Below are 18,376 nucleotides of genomic sequence, written 5' to 3'. Positions count from 1 at the left end.
CATCGCCGTCGAATAACGCCTTCCCAACGTGTGAAAGTCGTTCTTCGGATCTCTCTCCTCTCCGCTCCGCTCCTTTCCCTTCTTCCTCTTCGCCTATACCGAGACCTCCATCGGCGACCAGGGGGCGAGGAGAAGAAATTGAGATCTAGGAATCGAGAGAGGAGGTGAGAATGGCGATGGAGGCGAAAGCATTGGTGTTGGCGATGATGATCATGTTGTCGTGGATTTGGGCGGTGAGGGCTGAGATCCGGGAGATGGAGGTGTGGTCGGACGCGCGGTCCATCATCCCTTTCGACGAGTTCGGGTTTACCCGGTGGGGCGGCCTGGAGCTCAATGTCACCGGCATCGCCTTCTCTTCCGCATTGGAATCGACGGCGGCGGCCGCGGGCGACATGGACTTGTCGCAGCTTGGATTCTTCCTCTGCACCCGGGACGCCTGGCTGCACGTCCTCCGCCAGTTGCAGGACCTCGACATCACCTGCGCCCTCCAGTCCGACCTCGTCCGCGTCGTCTATTCCTTCGATCGCCTCCTCCCCCCGCCCAACCCGTCCGGCGTTGCCGTCGCCCGCGCCTCCACATTCCGCCTCGCCCTTAACCTCACCGACAGCCCCGGCCAGTTCACCCTTGTCTTCGCCAACTGCCTCCCCCAGCTCCGCGTCTCCATGTCCGTCCGCTCCGCCATGTTCAACCGCCCCGACCCCTTCGATCCCTCCCGTCGCGCCTATCTCTCCGCCGGCGCCGCCGCCCTGCCCCTCGTCTACTCCCTCCTTTTCTTCGCCTACGCTGCCCTGGCCACCATCTGGGCCGCCGTCCTCCTCCGCAGGCGCCGCGCCACCTTCGGCATTCACTACTTCATGCTCGCTGTCGTCGTCCTCAAGGCCTTCAACCTCCTCTGCGAGGCCGAGGACAAGTCCTACATAGAGCGCACCGGCTCTGCTCACGGCTGGGACGTCCTCTTCTACATCTTCAGCTTTCTCAAGGGGATCTCCCTCTTCACCCTCATCGTCCTCATCGGCACCGGCTGGTCCTTCCTCAAGCCCTACCTCCAGGACCGCGAGAAAAAGGTGCTCATGGCCGTCATCCCCCTCCAGGTCGTCGCCAACATAGCCCAGGTCGCCATCGACGAATCGGGACCCTACGCCCGCGACTGGATCACCTGGAAGCAGGTCTTCCTACTCGTCGACGTTATCTGCTGCTGCGCCGTCCTCTTCCCCATCGTCTGGTCCATCAAGAACCTACGAGAGGCCGCCAGGACTGACGGCAAGGCGGCCGTCAACCTCATGAAGCTCACCCTGTTCCGCCAGTACTACGTCGTCGTCATCTGCTACATCTACTTCACCAGAGTGGTGGTCTACGCCCTCGTCACCATAACCTCCTACCGGTACCTGTGGACCAGCGTGCTGGCTGGGGAGCTTGCCACCCTCGCTTTCTATATCTTCACCGGCTTCAGGTTCAGGCCCGAGGCGCACAACCCTTACCTTGCGATTGACGACGACGACGAGGAGGAGGCTGCCGCCGAGGCGCTCAGGCTGGATGACGAGTTCGAATTGTGACGCAGAAATTGCAGGGGTAATCATCCAATGCACTTCCTTGATGGGTTGTACCGTGTGCAGAACTGCTGGGGAAGCTCGAAGATTGAGGTTGGATCTACTCTTTGTCTTGTACTCGTTTTCCTTTTCCTTTGCTATCTTACAGTAATTGGATTTGCTAATTCGGTGTCACAAAAAATCTGGTCTTCTTATTTAGTATCAGCATCGTCACAATAGCATGCAGCTACCCAATTATCCATGCTAGTAATGTTAATGTGTTCCAATAACTATCATGTTTCTCTGCCAGTAGAAATTTGTTTGTTTTCTTTTCTTGACACTCTCGAGGTGTTGGTGGCTGGATAACTTGGTCTTTCCTTGCTAGTAGAATGGCTTAGATGTTCTAATCTGACTACAGAAAGGAGAATCTGAGTGCTCTCTTATGGTGTTAATATTATGTATTATATACTGAGTTGTGGAAGCATCTCATCTAAAATATTTAATTGTTGAACTTCATGTGAAGGTACCAATTCCATGACATGAGCTTCTCTTTTTGTGATTATAACTGCCTCCTGAATTGGCATACAATTGTGCATCTTGTTAGATTGCCATCATCGTCCCTTTTCTTTTCTTATCTACACTAGAGGCCTCAAGAAATATAGAGAAAATGTATATGAACGAGATATTCAATAACAAGGAGAAGGAAAAGGATTGAATAGAGAAACTCTTGAGGAGCATTTGTTGATCTCAGATGTATCATATCAATGGAAGGGGTGACTCATTATTTCGATGAATCATTTCTTCGAACAGACGAAGATTTTGTAAACACTTCCTCAAAATCTCAGTTATCAGAGTTCATTGTGGAAGAATCTTTTGAAGAATTGGCCATGATATATTTGATCCATGCATAATATCATGAAAAATAGATACAAATTTGTGATTGCATCGACAATGAGCCTAAAAAAGTATCTAAAAGGATGAAATTTAGATATTTGCACCCTCTTAAAGCAAGGAATCGTGGCGGAACAAATTTCATTTTGAGAGATTTGAAAAAGCATCATCTCGTTGAAAGGTTTTATACATCTGTCATTTCTCAACGTATTTCTTTAGAGATAGACTCCATTTTTTTCCTCTTTTTGGATGGTGAATAATTTGCAGAACATAGAGCGTGAATCAAACCCATGTTTGAATTGAAACTGAGATACTGATGCAAGTTCTTTCCTTTTGAATTAGATAGATTCATACCTGAAAGAGGCTGACAGTAATCTTAACTGAGTAGAATAATATGTGGTGGAATTATGATTTCTTATGCTATAGAACTTTCCTCATGTTTCAAGGTATTAATTGTCTATGCTTAGGTTGTGTTGCTATTGTAGTAGAATTACTATATAATGGCAATATAGCATCTTAGGTTGTGATGAAGGGTGCATCTATCGAATAATTCTCTTTTTTTTTTCTCAATCAAGTTCTGTCTTCTATTTCTTTCAACAACACCACCTCTTGTTTAGATTCAAGCAATGACATGGCCTTTGGGTATCCTCGTATTATGTTTCACAAAATTCTCCAAGGTTTCACAGAAACCATGGTTCAATCAACCATCCTTGAGATCCAAGGAGGCTGAATGGAATCGGAGGTTTGCCTACCTTCTTATCTCTTCGTAAAGGGCCATGCAGGAAGCAAGCAAACATGCACAGAGGAGACCTGCCTACTTGTATTCGGTTCTCAGTCTTAAGGAAATAATGAACTGTTCCTTTGGAAGAATCCGTTCTTGTGGAAATACGATTACCATTGTTGTGAACTGATGAAAGGAAATCTGCCTACAAGTATGAGGTTCTCAGTCTTAAGGAAACAATGAACTGTTCCTTTGGAAGAATCCTTTCTTGTGGAAATATGATTAATTGTTGTGAACTAATGAAAGGAAATCTGCCTACTTGTATGAAGTTCTCAGTCTGAGGAAATAATAAACTTTCCTTTGGAGGATTCTTTTCTTGTGGAAATATGATAACCATTGTGGTGAACCGACGAAAGGAAATCTGCCTACTTGTATGAGGTTCTCAATCTGAGGAAACAGAGGACTGTTCCTTTGGAAGATTCTTTTCTTGTGGAAGTATGATAACCATTGTGGTGAACTAATGAAAGGAAATCTGCCTACTCGTATGAGGTTCTCAATCTGAGGAAATAATGGACTGTTCCTTTGGAAGAATTCTTTCTTGTGGATTGTCATGAACTAATGAAAGGAAATCTGGAGCGTAGTATCAACAATATTGGGTCCATAATGGTTTATGATTGCTTTACCTAGGTGATAAGATTTACTTCAGGTTCATACTCATTCATCTTACATAATAACAATTGTCCTAAGTTTAAATGACCTGGATTGCTTTCGGAACAGGATGAGTTGTAAGTAATAATGCAGAAAAGAATCCTCCAAAGAATGATTGGGAACACTCAAGTCACCTGAAGAGACAGCTTCAGTTGCAGGTTATGTATTTTAAATAATGAATGTGGACTTCGTCAATAGATATGAACTCTGTCGAGGGATAGAGACATTGATCTCGATGAATAGACAGTGTCTTGAAGCCGCCCTGTAACACCTCCATGGCAGAGCTATTGAGCTGGAGCGAGTCGAATCGGACCGAGATCAAAAGGCTCAATGGAGCTCGGTTGGGTAGGCCGAGGGAAAGCCTCGAAAGCTACTGACGCTCGGCCTGGACAAGTTATGAACGAGGCCCGTTCGATGGGCTGCTGAGTCAACTCACCGGCAGTCATAACGCCCCAACGAGTCAGCCGCGTTCGTTGACTCAATGGCGGCATCACCAATGGCACCTTCACGGCACGATGAAGAAAGTGCGCCGGTGATAATTATATATGAGATATTATGCGCTAACTTTAGACATGTAAAAGTATATTTATTCTCAAGGCAGACGCGGAGGTCACCCGAGAACTCGATTGTTATATCTTATTAGCTTCTTTAACATGCACATCAATAACAGCACGGTCTTTAAAGCGGGACTAAGTATAACATGCATGGATGCATGCACGGAAGGGAGCACGAGAACGTGCGTCCAAACGCTGACCTAACCGACAAAACCGAGTCGCTCGGGTTGGATGAGCCCAAAGCTTGTCCGGCGCCACATGGGAGCGCGTCTCAAGTCCGAGCCGGATAACGCCGAGACGACACTTTGTCCTATTATGTCCCCTCCCCGCGCTAAACCCACGAGGCAATGACGCACCAGATGACTAGATCCGGGGTCCCACCCTTCCCCCGCCCCCCCGCGGGTACTTTTGGCATACGTCGCGGTGAGGTGATCACAGCCACCAAATAATAATTTGTGTACTTGTAATCACTTCGATACTCCGCGGGTATCTCAGTCAGGTGATACTGATTAGAGAGAGAGAGAGAGAGAGATGACGTTGGCGAAGTCCCGAGTCATTCGGGGATGTTGACGCCGCACCTCCATCATGTATGTGGGTGTGGGTGTGTGTGTTAACTAATCAATGTAATATATGTGTATGTGCGTGCGTGTGATGGGGAACAATGGGGGGAGGAGTAAAGGAGATCTGTGTTGGTTATAAATTGTTTTGTGTCGGTCCCATCGGTTTGTATTAGGTAGGTGATTTGGAAGGGTGGTGGGCCCCTTGACAGCGCCCTCTCTCCCAACCCATCGCCTCTTCTCTCGCTCGTTGTTTTGCCCTTGTCGTCGTCGTCGTCGATCTTGTTGAGGATGTACCGTTGCTGTTGGTGGTGCAGCGATAGTCTTTTACGCAGTGGTTACGGAGGTGACAGAGGAGGAGGAAGGGGAGGAGGAGGAGGAGGAGGAGGAGTCAATCAAAGTGATACTAGTGATGGCGGTAGTTGTCTCGCCTGTGCCTTTTCCTAAAGATTTTTAAGGTCAGGTGTCATGGTTTTTGGATGTTGCCTTCTCCCCCGTTGCCCCCATCTCTCTCTCTCTCTCTCTATCCACCCAACTCGGCCAACTATTCTCGCTTTAGGGACCACCGGGTTGATCCTTCTCCACATTTCTCTCACGGGGTGGGTGGCTCTTCTCTATTCCAGTGGAACTACCCCACTAGAAGTAAGAAGGGGAAGGCCACTGAATGATACCACCTTCCTTTTCATTCGCCTCACTCGCGCAGTGCTAAATAAATAAGCTCGCTCCCCCGCTGCTTTCCCCCCCTCGCCCGCCCCTCCCTCCCACGCTCACTTGTTTGCTCTTTACTTTCCCTTCTCTCCTCTTCATCCGTTCCCTCTTCCTGCTACTTCCTGCTTGGTTTCACCTCGCCCATCGGCCGTGCTCAGCCATGAGCATCTCTGTGAATGGCCAGTCCTGCGTCCCCCCGGGCTTCCGCTTTCACCCCACCGAGGAGGAGCTGCTCAACTACTACCTGCGGAAGAAGGTCACCTCCGAGAAGATCGACCTGGACGTTATCCGCGACGTCGATCTCAACAAGCTCGAGCCCTGGGACATCCAAGGTGACATTTCGATCTCTTCTCCTTCGATTGATCGAGCGTCTCGTGTCATGGACTTACTTCCTGTTTCCATACCCTAATGCGCGTTGCAGAGAAGTGCAGGATCGGTTCGACTCCGCAGAACGACTGGTACTTCTTCAGCCACAAGGACAAGAAGTACCCGACGGGGACTCGAACCAACCGAGCCACGGCCGCTGGGTTCTGGAAAGCCACCGGCCGTGACAAGGTCATCTACTCCAGCGTCAAGCGTATCGGGATGAGGAAGACGCTCGTGTTCTACAAAGGTCGCGCCCCTCACGGCCAGAAGTCGGATTGGATCATGCACGAGTACCGGCTCGATGACCACTCCGACCTCCTCTCTCAATCCAACGTACGTACGTGTACACGCATGCACCGATAGTATTTGTCGGCAGATCTCTGCACTGCCTTTTTGTCGACACCGTATGCATATGCCAAACTAGTGGAATCCGTTAAAGATATGCTCTCTCGTACGTTATCTGTGATTTAGACCTCGAGCGCCATGGGAGAAGCGACAAACCAGGAAGACGGGTGGGTGGTCTGCCGGGTGTTCAAGAAGAAGAACCACCACAAGAGCATCGGCAGCCCGAACAACTCCTGCTCCGTCACCAGCGACGCCAAGACCCAGCTGCTGCACCACCCGGGCAGCGGCGACGACGCATTGGACCAAATCCTCCAGTACATGGGCAGATCGTGCAAGCGGGAAAGCCATGGGACGAGCATCAACGACGTGAACCCGAACAACGCCAACCGGCATCTCAGGCCGATCGAGACCGTCTTCGCTTGCGGCCTGCAGGAGATGTTCATGAAGCTGCCGGGTCTCCAGAGCCCGACCGTCCCGTCGCTCCCCGATACCTTCCCTCTCGACCACTCTTGCGACAACCAAACAAGCTACGGCTCGTCGGCGGTGCTGCACGCGGGCGCGAGCTCGGGCAATGGCTACTGTGCGGATCCAGCCGTCGGGGACTGGGCTGCATTCGACCGCCTACTCGCCTCCCAACTCAACGGCCCATTCGAGGAGCCGAAGCCGCTGCCCTGCTGCGACGACCCCTGCTTCACCTTCCACTCGTCAGCCGGTTACCACCATGGCGGCGGCGGCGGCGGCAGTGGCGACGGCGATCTCTGGAGCATGACGCGGACGACTTCGTCCCAGTCGGACCGCATCAGCCACGTGTCTATGTAAGAGAACGGCGGCATTGACTCCGCCGCTGACACAAACTAGCGAGCGACAGGGCATGCGGACGGACACTACACTGTCGCTCCCAGCACTCAGTATACATTAAATAAGGAGAGGAAACGTCCTATTGTATAATTTGGGATGCGGTGGTACGTAAGTGGCGATGTTGCCGTTAGGATAGAGAAGAGCAGAAGGTTTGGAGTGCGTAGTATGGGCGTGGGTGTGGTGTACGTGCTCCTCCTGAGTTAACCTTTTCAAAGAGAAGAACGCATGATGAGTCTGGATTCTAACCATCTCCTTGGTTGGTTGGATCGGTCGAGAGATATCGGTGGGCATCTTGTTTGTCGTGACAGCGAGAAAAAGGTGTGGAGGGAAAGGTGAGGGAGGGTTTGGTCCCTCCAACCCTTTCCTCTCCGGCGAATGGGAAGAAAAGGAGAGGTTGGCGTATGTTGGGTAGTCATGCACATGGGGCGAGCATAGCCTCCGTACCGTGGCTCCTTTCTTGTTTCCCGCAATAATTTCCAGAGAGCGAGAGCCAGAGAGAGAGAGAGCCAGAGAGAGAGAGAGAGAGAGAGAAAAGGAATCAGTGATGAGCTTTTGGAGTAGCTCGAAGAGCTACGGGGGAATAGCCAGCAGCCATGACAGAAACAGCTCGCCTATGTCTTCATGTGAGAGGAAGAGTGCAGAAACGAAAGCATCATGGGATCTAATGAGGAGGGAGAGGGCCCGATGAGAGGACTGGCTGATTCCAAGCCTTCACCATGCATGCAAACGAGTGGACCTGCGTGTGTTGTGTGCATCAGAGACACTCACGTACACCGAGTGCAGCACTCATCAACCACGGTAGATAGATTAGATGCAGCGCTATCGTTAGGCCGAAGTAGGAAGCGATAAGGTAGGGGAGAGAAAAAGAGAAGGAGAAACACTCACACAGCTTGTTCTTTATATTTAACGATCGGTTCATCTCTTGCCGCTGTTCTTTATATTTCTAACGATCCTAAGAGCTTCCATCGAACCCAACCCAAATAAAAGATTATGGAAGGTTAGATCTCGATGTGCATCAGATCTACTGTTAGATGCCAATCACCACACTGTACATACATGCTTGCTAGGGTTCCGATGAATGATAATACTCGAGTCAGTTTGGAGCATAGCACCGGAAAGGAAACGCTGCACCTGTTACATCATCTTCCACATACAAGGACATGTCCACAGGGCTGTAAACGTGGCACCAATAGGCTTTGGAGGGTAAAGAAGACAAAAGAGAAATAATACATGCACATGAGAGAGGAAATTAGGGTTACTAAACCCCCGACATAGCTACGTAAAAAAGGACTGGATAAATCCCTAGCCGTACGTGATGTAAGTTTGCATCGAGGCAGACCGAGTCACGTCGGATTCGAATTATATAGAAAAATAAACACTAATTCTTTGTTTGAATTCACGATCAAACAAAAGAGTTTGCCACGTCAGCCAAATATTACAATAATTTGTTTCTCGACTGTTCCACTTAACGTATGCATCGTCAACAACAACAACAACTACACCCAATGAGATCGGAGTTTAGAATACCTAATATCAATCTTCTCATAACCACCTTAACGGTATTTTAATTCCTTTTATCAATCGTTTAGCTCTAGTTTGACTCCTCGAATGAGGTCGACCTGCTTCTACGTGTTGCTGAGCGATCGACTTTGGAGACAACAAACGCAAATACGGAGAGTAGTGGAGTCGATAATGACTTTTCGATGCTCAAATTAATAATAATAATAATAATAATAAACTTATGTATGAGAGATACTTGAGAAAAATATTTTAAATTAAAATTTGACATTGATATTTTGACGTGTCGCTACGTGATTGGCATAGAATCGAAAGCGCATGGTGTGGGTGGTGGTCCTCGTGAGCCGGCCTCGACCGTGCCCGTTGCACAGGAGGTTCGATGACCACCACCACCACCTGCAGCATGGGACACCTGCGAAGCAAGCTGCTCCGTCCTCCCCAAAAGGCAAGCCCTCCTCCTTGGGCACCGGCCGTCGTCCCCCACCTAGCCGTTACACGTATCAAGGCAGAGAGAGCTTCCTTGTCCTCAACAAAGACACCTCCTCCTCCTCATCCTTCAACTCATCCATCCATCCCAGTATCCGCATTGAGGTCGGACGTCACAGCCACTCATCCTCCCCGACCCTCCGCTTTGTGGCGATGTCCCGCTACCTACCAACTGCAACCGTTCCAGCGATACGTCTCCGTTACAGGTATTCCTTCTCATGGGTTGGGGCCATCGTGCTCATCCCGCACGTGTCAGGTGAAGCAAGGGGCGAAAGGATTTGTCGTCGCGGCAGCTATGGAGTCGGTACATGAGATGGTGCGTGCATCGTGTATCTCCCTCCCTCCCTCCCTCCCTCCCTCCTGTTCACTGTGCAGGCCGTCGAGTGATGCTTCTCTTTCAGCTAACGTGTTTCACGCACCCTCCTGTGCAGTGCAGTGCCGTGTGGTGCAGTGCAGTGCAGTGCCCCCCTTTCCTTTTTGACTATTTGGCCCGGCGGTGGGAATCGGATCTCGAGGGATCCGCTGTTCCTCAGACGCCACTCCCCTTCCCTTCTTCCATCATTCGTCTGCTTTTCTTTGTCCTTTTCTGTATCAATTGTGTTCACCCAATCTCTCTCATCGCCGCTCCTCTCGTGATGTGGATTCTTCGTGACACTTTCAGATGCTGTCATTTAAGTTAACTCGGCTACCTAATTTGAACAGTAGGAGGTCTCACCGAAACGGGTTAGATGAGATGCACATTTGGGTTAGTAGAAGCTTGAAATTTTATGCCAACTTTTGCAAGCAATCAGTGTGGTGATTGATATCAGCTATATCTGTTAAGGAAGTTTCTCCCACCAACTAAATGAAATGAAGGAAACATCAAACACACGTGTCAGAAGTTTCTTCCACCAACTTAATTATTATAAATGCAGGAGGAGCTTGAAGCACAATAAAAGTGGAGGAGAGTTATCATGATGGTTCGTTAGTCTCGCTCGACATGAAGTTTCCGCCATTGCCTTTTTTGACATCCACGGTAAAGATCAGGTGAGCTGATGAGGAGGAAGAAGGGAGAAGGAGTAGCAGGAGGAAGGACCCGCCCCTCCTCTCCCTAAAGCATCAGCCGATTCCATTCATTTCATGTCGATTGAATGCGGTGGGGCCATGAAAAGAATATTTCCGTTGGCCTGTTCTTGTCTTCCACCCTCCCTCCCTCCCCCCCCCCCCCCTCTTCATTGCATCAATTCCTACTATGAGATCCGTGGATTCATGGAGAAATGCTTTCCAGTAGCCACAAGCTTTGAGTTCGGCATGCCATGTAGAGAGTGATGTCTCAGACAAATCTAGCATTTGATCCACTTGTCCTTGCAACAAATATCAAATGAGGCTTTATAAGTGTGTGGGTGAGTGCCCGCGCATCTTTAGTGTGCAGAAAGAAAGGCATGCAGGTTAGATGTAGCATCACTGGTGTCAAATATGTCATGGCAGTATGGTTTTGATTTCCATTACATGTCAATATCTGCTCTGCGATGCAAGTAAAGCTTGCATTATGAGAAGACACTTGCTCAACTTTATGTTCTACAGCATATGGCCGGATGCTACAATGCTTGCAGACCAACAAAATGCTCGACAGAGTACGACAGCTCAATTTGGAGTGATGGATCGATAGTAGAAATTTTGATTGTGACTCCAGCAGTATCTGCTTGATGGATGATACAACAAACAAAAAAACTCCAAATTTCTAATTCTAATTGTAGAACACCGAAATTTATATCATTAGAACAACACACGCCTTCCATGGTTTCTCAAAACACAAACAAAGGTCGTGTTCTGCTTTAGCTGGCAGCTCCGGGGTTGCTCATGGGCAATCGGGAAACCAAGGTTTCGACAGGGATCTTAATGACATCCCACCTGATGCTGATATCAGATAGATACCGACTGATACTGTACATGGCACCCGCCACCACCAGGCCACCGCCGCCTGTGGCCAAGAACCCAAGAGGTGATGATGCAACCAGAGTCATTGCAGCTGCAAGGGATGATATTTGCCCACTTCGTGTGGCGGCACCGGAAGATGCATCCACCAGCAGCCCGGTTTTGCAATACATGGCAAAGTCCTCACAGTTGTTGTTGAACAAGCTATACGTGCCGAATCCATTGTTACCGAGGAGATATCGTGCTCGATGGAGGACGACTTCGGGGGGATCTGAAACTGCAAGCGTGCAGGTTCCCCCACGAGCTTGAGTGATGAAGAAAGCTGGAGTTACGGAGTAACGAAAGAGGCAGAGATTAAATCCAGCAAGAAAGCAGTCAAGGCATGATTTGGTTACTCCATTTTGTCTGCTCTGATCAACACCACACCTTTCACAAACAGGTGTGGAATTCCTCCATGGAGAGGAGGAGATGGAGAAAATTCGGTTTACAAAAGTTCCTGTTCCAATTTCCTGTCCTGCTGCCCCTGTGTAGTGAATCACCATGCCATCCCCCACATATATCCCTAGAAAATAAAAAAGACCAGTGATCATATGTTATTATCATAGTTGTAACAAGACATGAGAATATATGACTAGTACAGAAAGTAACATACAATATTCACAGAAATTGGGCATGTCAGATTATTTAGTTACAGAAAGCACTAAGCCTTCTTGGAAAAAGAGAGTCATATAAATAAAGGTTGAAAAAACAACCTGATGTGAAGCATCTAATTAATAGGACGATCGCTATGCAAACTCTCTCACAGACCATCTATCACTCCACTTCCTCTATTTCCCCTGTTCAACAGTACTCTTGTAGTTGTTTGGTAGTTAAACTTACAATAAATGGTCTCTGACATCAACAAAAGTGTTTTGCCTTCCTCTTAACCAGAGAAAATACATCAGAGGCATCATCACTCATGTTTATTATTGAACAATGTGTTCGATATTTATGTGCTCTCTAGGGGAGGATGTTTTCGAGGGCTTTGGAAAGGCTTTCAATGTAAATGTACGGCAGAGAAATATGAGTAGAGACTGCAAATAGTAAAAGGAACTTGACTGGAAGCAAATGCAAGGCATCACACAGGAATGAGTACATGAAAATAGAAATTTCTTGAGAGTACTAAACCAGAATCCAAGAACTAACCATTTAGCTTGAACATTATGCAACTCAAGTTCAACATTCCTGCTGCCAAATCACCTTAACATTAGGTTTAAAAAAATCATGAATTTTAGAATGACTTGTGGTGCGTAATGGTACAAAGAGGGACTAGCATGGTTAGTAATTTTTCACTACTGATGGATAGACTCTAGTTGGGCGATCAGTACATCTAAAACTAGATAAGCAAGACTATCATATGTAGGATAAATTTTTTTCTTTTGGAAACCAGTATGGTAAAAATTCCAAGGATGCTTCCATGAATTTTAAACAGGCAAAGTTCATGCTTGATGTCGCTGGTAGAAATACAGTATAACAGTATAACAGAGAGCAGGTCAATAAAATGATCTATCGGCATTAGCAATTGACCTTTTAATGATTTTGAGGCTTTGAAATCTAAACAAATTGCAAACATTTGAAGAGCTTAAATAGAAGGCTCCCAAGATGGGATAATGGTAAAGGAGATGCAATCCAAGAGTGCAAGGTGAGGCGATTGACAAAGTTCTAGAACCTGGCATGCCCACTCACACTATACCAAGAAAGACCGAGGATGAAGAAAGAAGAGGAGCAGACCATGATGGGCGTAGATGCAGGCGGATCTCCATGAATAGATGTGATCGCCGGGAACCAGCTGCTCCCTCTCGATCCTGTTGGAGAAAACCCCTGTGCTGGGGCCTCCTCTATCTCCCCTTGAGGCGAGGCTAGGTTCCATATGTCACGGCCCGATATGCTTTTAACTCTGTACATGCATAACTCACCACTTCAAAATCCACAATTATAGAAGTAAATATTTTCTTAAATATAATATTTTTTTGTAGTTACAATAATAAATTTATCAATTGAGAAACCTATAACTTTTTGGGAATGCTACATAAAAATCAAAAAGTCTACTCGACTCAAGTCTCAAGTCTAATACAAGTCAATAGATTGCTCTTAAAATAAATATAAAATAAAAATATATCAGCAATCCACACTGAGTAGGAAACTCCAAAGACTTCAATAATCACAAAACATTTTCAATCATTATATACTAACACTTTCATATGAAATGAAAGTAAATCATTTCTTCAAAAAGTCCATATATCGAATAATAACTTATAAATCATTATTAATAACAATAATTCTTATGCAATAAACAAAATCATACATCAATCTCATACAAATATATTTCAATTGTCAAATGACATCCACATATAACATATGCATACATCGGACAACCGACGGTGCACTCCACCAAGATGTATCACTGCATGGATAGTTTTCATATACTCCTAGAAATGGTTGGAGAGAACTCATATTGCAATACCAATAACAAATGAAGTGATGTCCCTAACCTAACTCCAAGTAATACATGTTCTTTCCCACAACGGATGGAGGATCATCTAGCCATCATCTCTAACGACCCACTAATGCTGAAAGAGATTACCATACCAATACTGACATGCTTGCTCTTAGTAAGAAAACAAAGTCCTCATCATTAGTTATCATAACCGTTCATTTTTATTCATTTCGTTCATGCATGCAATCAAATAAACAATATAAAATATCATGATAGACTATGCTCAGTCTATTAAAGGCTTCACACTAGGATGGACTTGTAGTTCTTTTCGTACAGTACTCCTAACATTGATAACTCACCATAGCCATTTTTACCTCATGATAGCAATCAGACATAAAGTATGTATCATATCAATAATGTTAGTGTCAAATAACATTTAAACTTAAAAACCATTGATTATTTTCAAATTTCTTTTATATAACTTTAATTAAGGCTTCTAAATTTGTTAAATCATAAAATCATGAGATGTCAATCACTCTACAATCCATAATTGGCCTAAATTATAAAATAATTGATTTAAACTGACTAAGTTTTTAGCTAAGACCCAACTGAACCAGAATCAAATTAATGCAACATTGGTCTACAATCACCCTAAACCAACAAAGTTAGACTTCAGTGCACACAATTTGGGCTAAGCCGACTTGAAAAGGACAAGATAGGTTCAGAATCACCCTGAATTGGTCAATCTGGCTTGGTTAGGTCAAGATACAAGGATCAGACCAAGGCCACAAGCTGCCCTACACATGGGGCATAAGCGTTGTGGCCCCTATGGGCCGCTAGCATGGCCCAGTATGGGCTGAAAACATGAGCTGCACGTGCCACGAACTGAAGCGGACAGCAATAGGCTGGGTGCAAAGCTGGGCTGCACTTGGGCCGTGCCAACACATACCAAGTCAAAACAACCGAGCCACGTGAGGCCTCACTGAGCAAGGCCACTACAAAACGAGGCGAAGGCTTGGGTCCAAGCCATGCAAACCTAGGGTCATGCCAATCACAAGCCAACCCCCACACTACAAGCCATTAGCCTGCTGTCTCAGCGCCCTGGTTTAGATCAGATGGGGCCTGAGTTTACTCGGGATAGGTTGACCATGGGCTGCATGGACGGGCTCGGGTTGGGTTAATCTGGCCCAACCATGGACTTCTCAATCTCAATTAGGAATTCATTATCTTCTCTTTGTCAAACATAAATTAAACTGTCAATTAATTGATAAATGAAATAAGAAAATCTAATTTAAACATCAAATATAATGAAGTTAACAACAACAAGCAAATTAATTTAATCAAATAAATTAACATGCCACAATGATTAACTTAATTTAAAGAATCATGCAATACTTTCATGAAATTCATTAATTTTTATTTATTAACCATGATTCAATATTTAAACTAATTAAAACAAAAACATAAAAAATGCAAGATTAATTCAATATCTGAGAATTATTGATCATAGTTCACAATTTTATAATAATAAAGTTAACAAATTTCATGCATCCGTATTTTTTAAAAATATTAACAAAACAATTCAAGAAAAGGTAGAGAATAAAACTTACTTCAATATAGAGTTCCCGCAACTTTTTACAGTATTGATGAATATTAGAGAGACTTGACCAATATTATATTCGAGGGGTTCTCTTAAAAAAGAAAGACAATTTATCTCAAATTTATTAATTAATTAGATTTCTAACTAATACATTATATATTAATTAATTGCATTCCTAGCCAGCACGTTATATTTCAGAAGAGGGAGGGTTTCCCTCAAAGAAAGAAAGATATTTTGTTTCGAACAAATTAATTAAATTACTAACTTAGCTTAGATAACTAAGGAAGCAGATTTCAATTATTAACCAAGGAAACAAATCAAAGTGAATAAGGTAAATCCCTGATTAAAAATTCCCAATTCAGGAAATGGGAGAAAATATCCATTGATTACAACAAAAGAGCAAGTGCGAAGAGATAAGAAAGGGACAACAACACGCATTTTTTCTTAGCTTAAATGTGAAGGAAGCCATCTCTCCCTCTTTCCTAGCCTCCCTCTTATTTGATTTGCTTCATAGGATATTGCCAGTCGTGGCTGATGCAATCCCACCACACACGATGGAGATCTCACCGTTCCCTATGAAACCGCAATATAATTGGAACTTGATAATGTGATTTTTCTATATGTTTTGAGACATATGACCCTTTAACTTATATTTTATTAAGTTTTGGCTTAATATCTTTATTTGTTCTAAAGATCTCATTGCAGAGATGATCTCATTATTGCCAATAATTTTTTTATTATTCTTAATGACTTTGATAATGAGACTTCAGGTGAGATGTCAAAACTACGTGAAAGTCAACTAGTTAAATAGCTCACAGTCTGACAATCACAGCCACAAATTAGACTTGAATAACTCATTTTATTGTAATGAAAACAACGAAAGTAGTGATGTTCAACAATAATGTTATTGTTGTTTTGGTAGACTTGAATAACTCATCTACCCCTCCACTTCCCATGTTCAACAGTAATGTTATTGTTGTTTAGTAGTTCAACTCAAGACAAATGATTCATGACAATCAAAATTTCTTGGACTTCCTTCTTAACCAGCAAAAATACAACAGAGGTATCATCATCCATGTTTATTCTTAAACAATGTGTTCCATTTGAGTGTGCTCTCTACAGGAGGACGTGTTGGAGGACTTCTTTAACAAAGAAAAAGACTTGGAAAGTTTTGCAATGCAAATGTAAGAATTAAAACAACATTACATACTGCGGATAATAATAGGAAGACTAGAAGCAAATGCAAGACATCACACAGAGAAGGAATGAGTACATCAACTTGAATGGGAAGTCCCCAAAATAGAAATATCTTGAGAGTACGAAACCAAAATCCAACATGCAACTCAAGTTCAATATCCCCAGTGACAAAATTGGGTGAGCAAATCACCTTAACATCAGATTTAAGAAATCATGGATACAAAAACGACTTGTGGTGCATAATGGAGCAAATAGCACTAGTGTGGTCACTAATTCCTCACTCCTGGTCGATCGACTCTAGTTGGACAATCAGTACATTTAAAACCACTAATTACAAGAATTCCAAGTATCCTTCCACGATTGATGTGTCTCGTAGAAAAGACAGTACAGTAAACAGATAGCAAATCTACAAAACGATCCACATGCGAAGACGTGTTGCATCGGTGATTGACCTATAACGACGTTAGGGCCTTGAAAGCTGAACGAATTGCACACAATTAAGGAGCGATTGATAGAATGGCTACCAAAATTAGGATATTGCTAAAAAAAAGCGCGATTCAAGAGGGCTAGGCTATGAGATCAGCGAAACTCTCGAACCGAGAATGAGGAAAAAAGGAGGAACGGACCGTGATTCAGGTAGATGTAGCCGCATCTCCAAGAACATATATGATCGACGGGAACAGGCCGCTCCCTCTCGATCCTGTTGGAGAAACCCCCATGACGGCTGCTTCCCTTTCTCCCCCTGCGGTGAGGCTAAGGTTACGGAAGAACGGGTGGGGGAGAGAGGAGGAGAGGGAGGGCAAGAGGGTGCTTTCCTTTGCTTCGCGTAAACGCGAAGGAAGCTATCTCTCGTCTTCCCTCGCCTCCATCGGGTCGCTTTGCCTCGCACGGTATCCGCCATGGAGATGTCGCGATTCCAAATGGAACCATCGGAGTATTCCTGACCGGCCACGGATATCGATAACATGAAGTCATCAGAGACATGGACGGTGAGTGATGTGACACGTGGGGATCAATCAGAGCGCCTCGATGGTTTCGAGATTTATATTTTTTTTCTGAAAATGTATACATATCTATAAAAATAAAATAGCATTTAAAATCATAAAACTATACATTATTATATTAATTCACAATATTAAGATCAAGATATGTGTCTCAATTACGCCTATTATTTAGGGAGTTGTGGGCTGATTCACGATAAAAAGGAATAAGAAATATAAATTCTTGATATTATTTGGAAGTAAATTTCTCAGGTTTATCTAATATTTGTTGCCCTTTAATTTTAATTTTATCCATGGGATTTTTATTTTTTTGATTGTTCACGCCATTAATCGTGCCATTTATTGAGACCGCTCATTTATCATATTTTTAGCCTCTCATTTAAATTCAATATCTTTCACAATCAAAGTGATTTCAGTGATACGGGTTGGAAATGTCGAATGATTGGAGCTCAATAAATGACATTATTTTTCGTACCATGTAACTGTCTTTGGATTACCAAATAATGAGCAAATGCATCATTATCTTTAGGCCATTTCCTTAATGCGTTGTTATGGCCACTGCACTAATCTCAGCATCATAATTCGCAATAAGTAACAGTCTTTATCTATTACTATTATTATTCTTATTATTACCGTTAGAGAATCGTTAGTTGTCGCTTCTATATGCTTCATTGCAAAAGAGTGAAGCGATAATTAACGCAATACATATTTTATTATATATATATATATATATATATTCAAATACCGATGTCGAAGGATCTGACGTGCATCGTTTGACCTTTTAAGGTGTGAAGTGGCACGTTTCGTGCGTTTGACCCACGAGGGTTACTTGTTGGCCATGGCTTTGACTTTTGTATTAGGTGCATCGGCTGGCCGGCCTCCTTTTCCTCGGCTCTGATCTCTCTGTCATCTCCCACATGAAGTAATCCCATCAGACATTTCTTGATGAT

General features: G+C 44.5%; 3 protein-coding genes across 3 annotated transcripts; 2 read left to right on the top strand and 1 right to left on the bottom strand.

Annotated features, from left to right (window-relative positions):
- The first annotated feature begins 1 nt into the window (after position 1).
- LOC135607295 (protein CANDIDATE G-PROTEIN COUPLED RECEPTOR 7-like) lies at positions 2-1,864 on the top strand. The gene has a single exon (XM_065099017.1). It carries the CDS (start codon positions 171-173, stop codon positions 1,551-1,553), a length of 1,383 nt encoding a protein of 460 aa, XP_064955089.1. The 5' UTR covers positions 2-170; the 3' UTR covers positions 1,554-1,864.
- Positions 1,865-5,695: 3,831 nt separating this feature from the next.
- LOC135606458 (NAC domain-containing protein 43-like) lies at positions 5,696-7,462 on the top strand. Its single transcript, XM_065097488.1, has 3 exons — positions 5,696-5,997; positions 6,087-6,364; positions 6,503-7,462. Exons 1-3 carry the CDS (start codon positions 5,826-5,828, stop codon positions 7,193-7,195), a joined length of 1,143 nt encoding a protein of 380 aa, XP_064953560.1. The 5' UTR covers positions 5,696-5,825; the 3' UTR covers positions 7,196-7,462.
- A 3,394-nt stretch (positions 7,463-10,856) lies between these two features.
- Positions 10,857-17,361, bottom strand: LOC135607294 (protein LEAD-SENSITIVE 1-like). Its single transcript, XM_065099016.1, has 3 exons — positions 17,052-17,361; positions 12,923-13,088; positions 10,857-11,714 (listed from the first exon to the last, which is right to left on the bottom strand). Exons 2-3 carry the CDS (start codon positions 13,059-13,061, stop codon positions 11,053-11,055), a joined length of 801 nt encoding a protein of 266 aa, XP_064955088.1. The 5' UTR covers positions 13,062-13,088; positions 17,052-17,361; the 3' UTR covers positions 10,857-11,052.
- Positions 17,362-18,376: the final 1,015 nt, after the last annotated feature.

Source organism: Musa acuminata, chromosome BXJ2-3, assembly GCF_036884655.1.
Source record: "Musa acuminata AAA Group cultivar baxijiao chromosome BXJ2-3, Cavendish_Baxijiao_AAA, whole genome shotgun sequence".
Taxonomy (NCBI): domain Eukaryota; kingdom Viridiplantae; phylum Streptophyta; class Magnoliopsida; order Zingiberales; family Musaceae; genus Musa; species Musa acuminata.
Note: the sequence above shows the minus strand (reverse complement) of the source record. Positions and strands in the feature narration are given on the sequence as shown.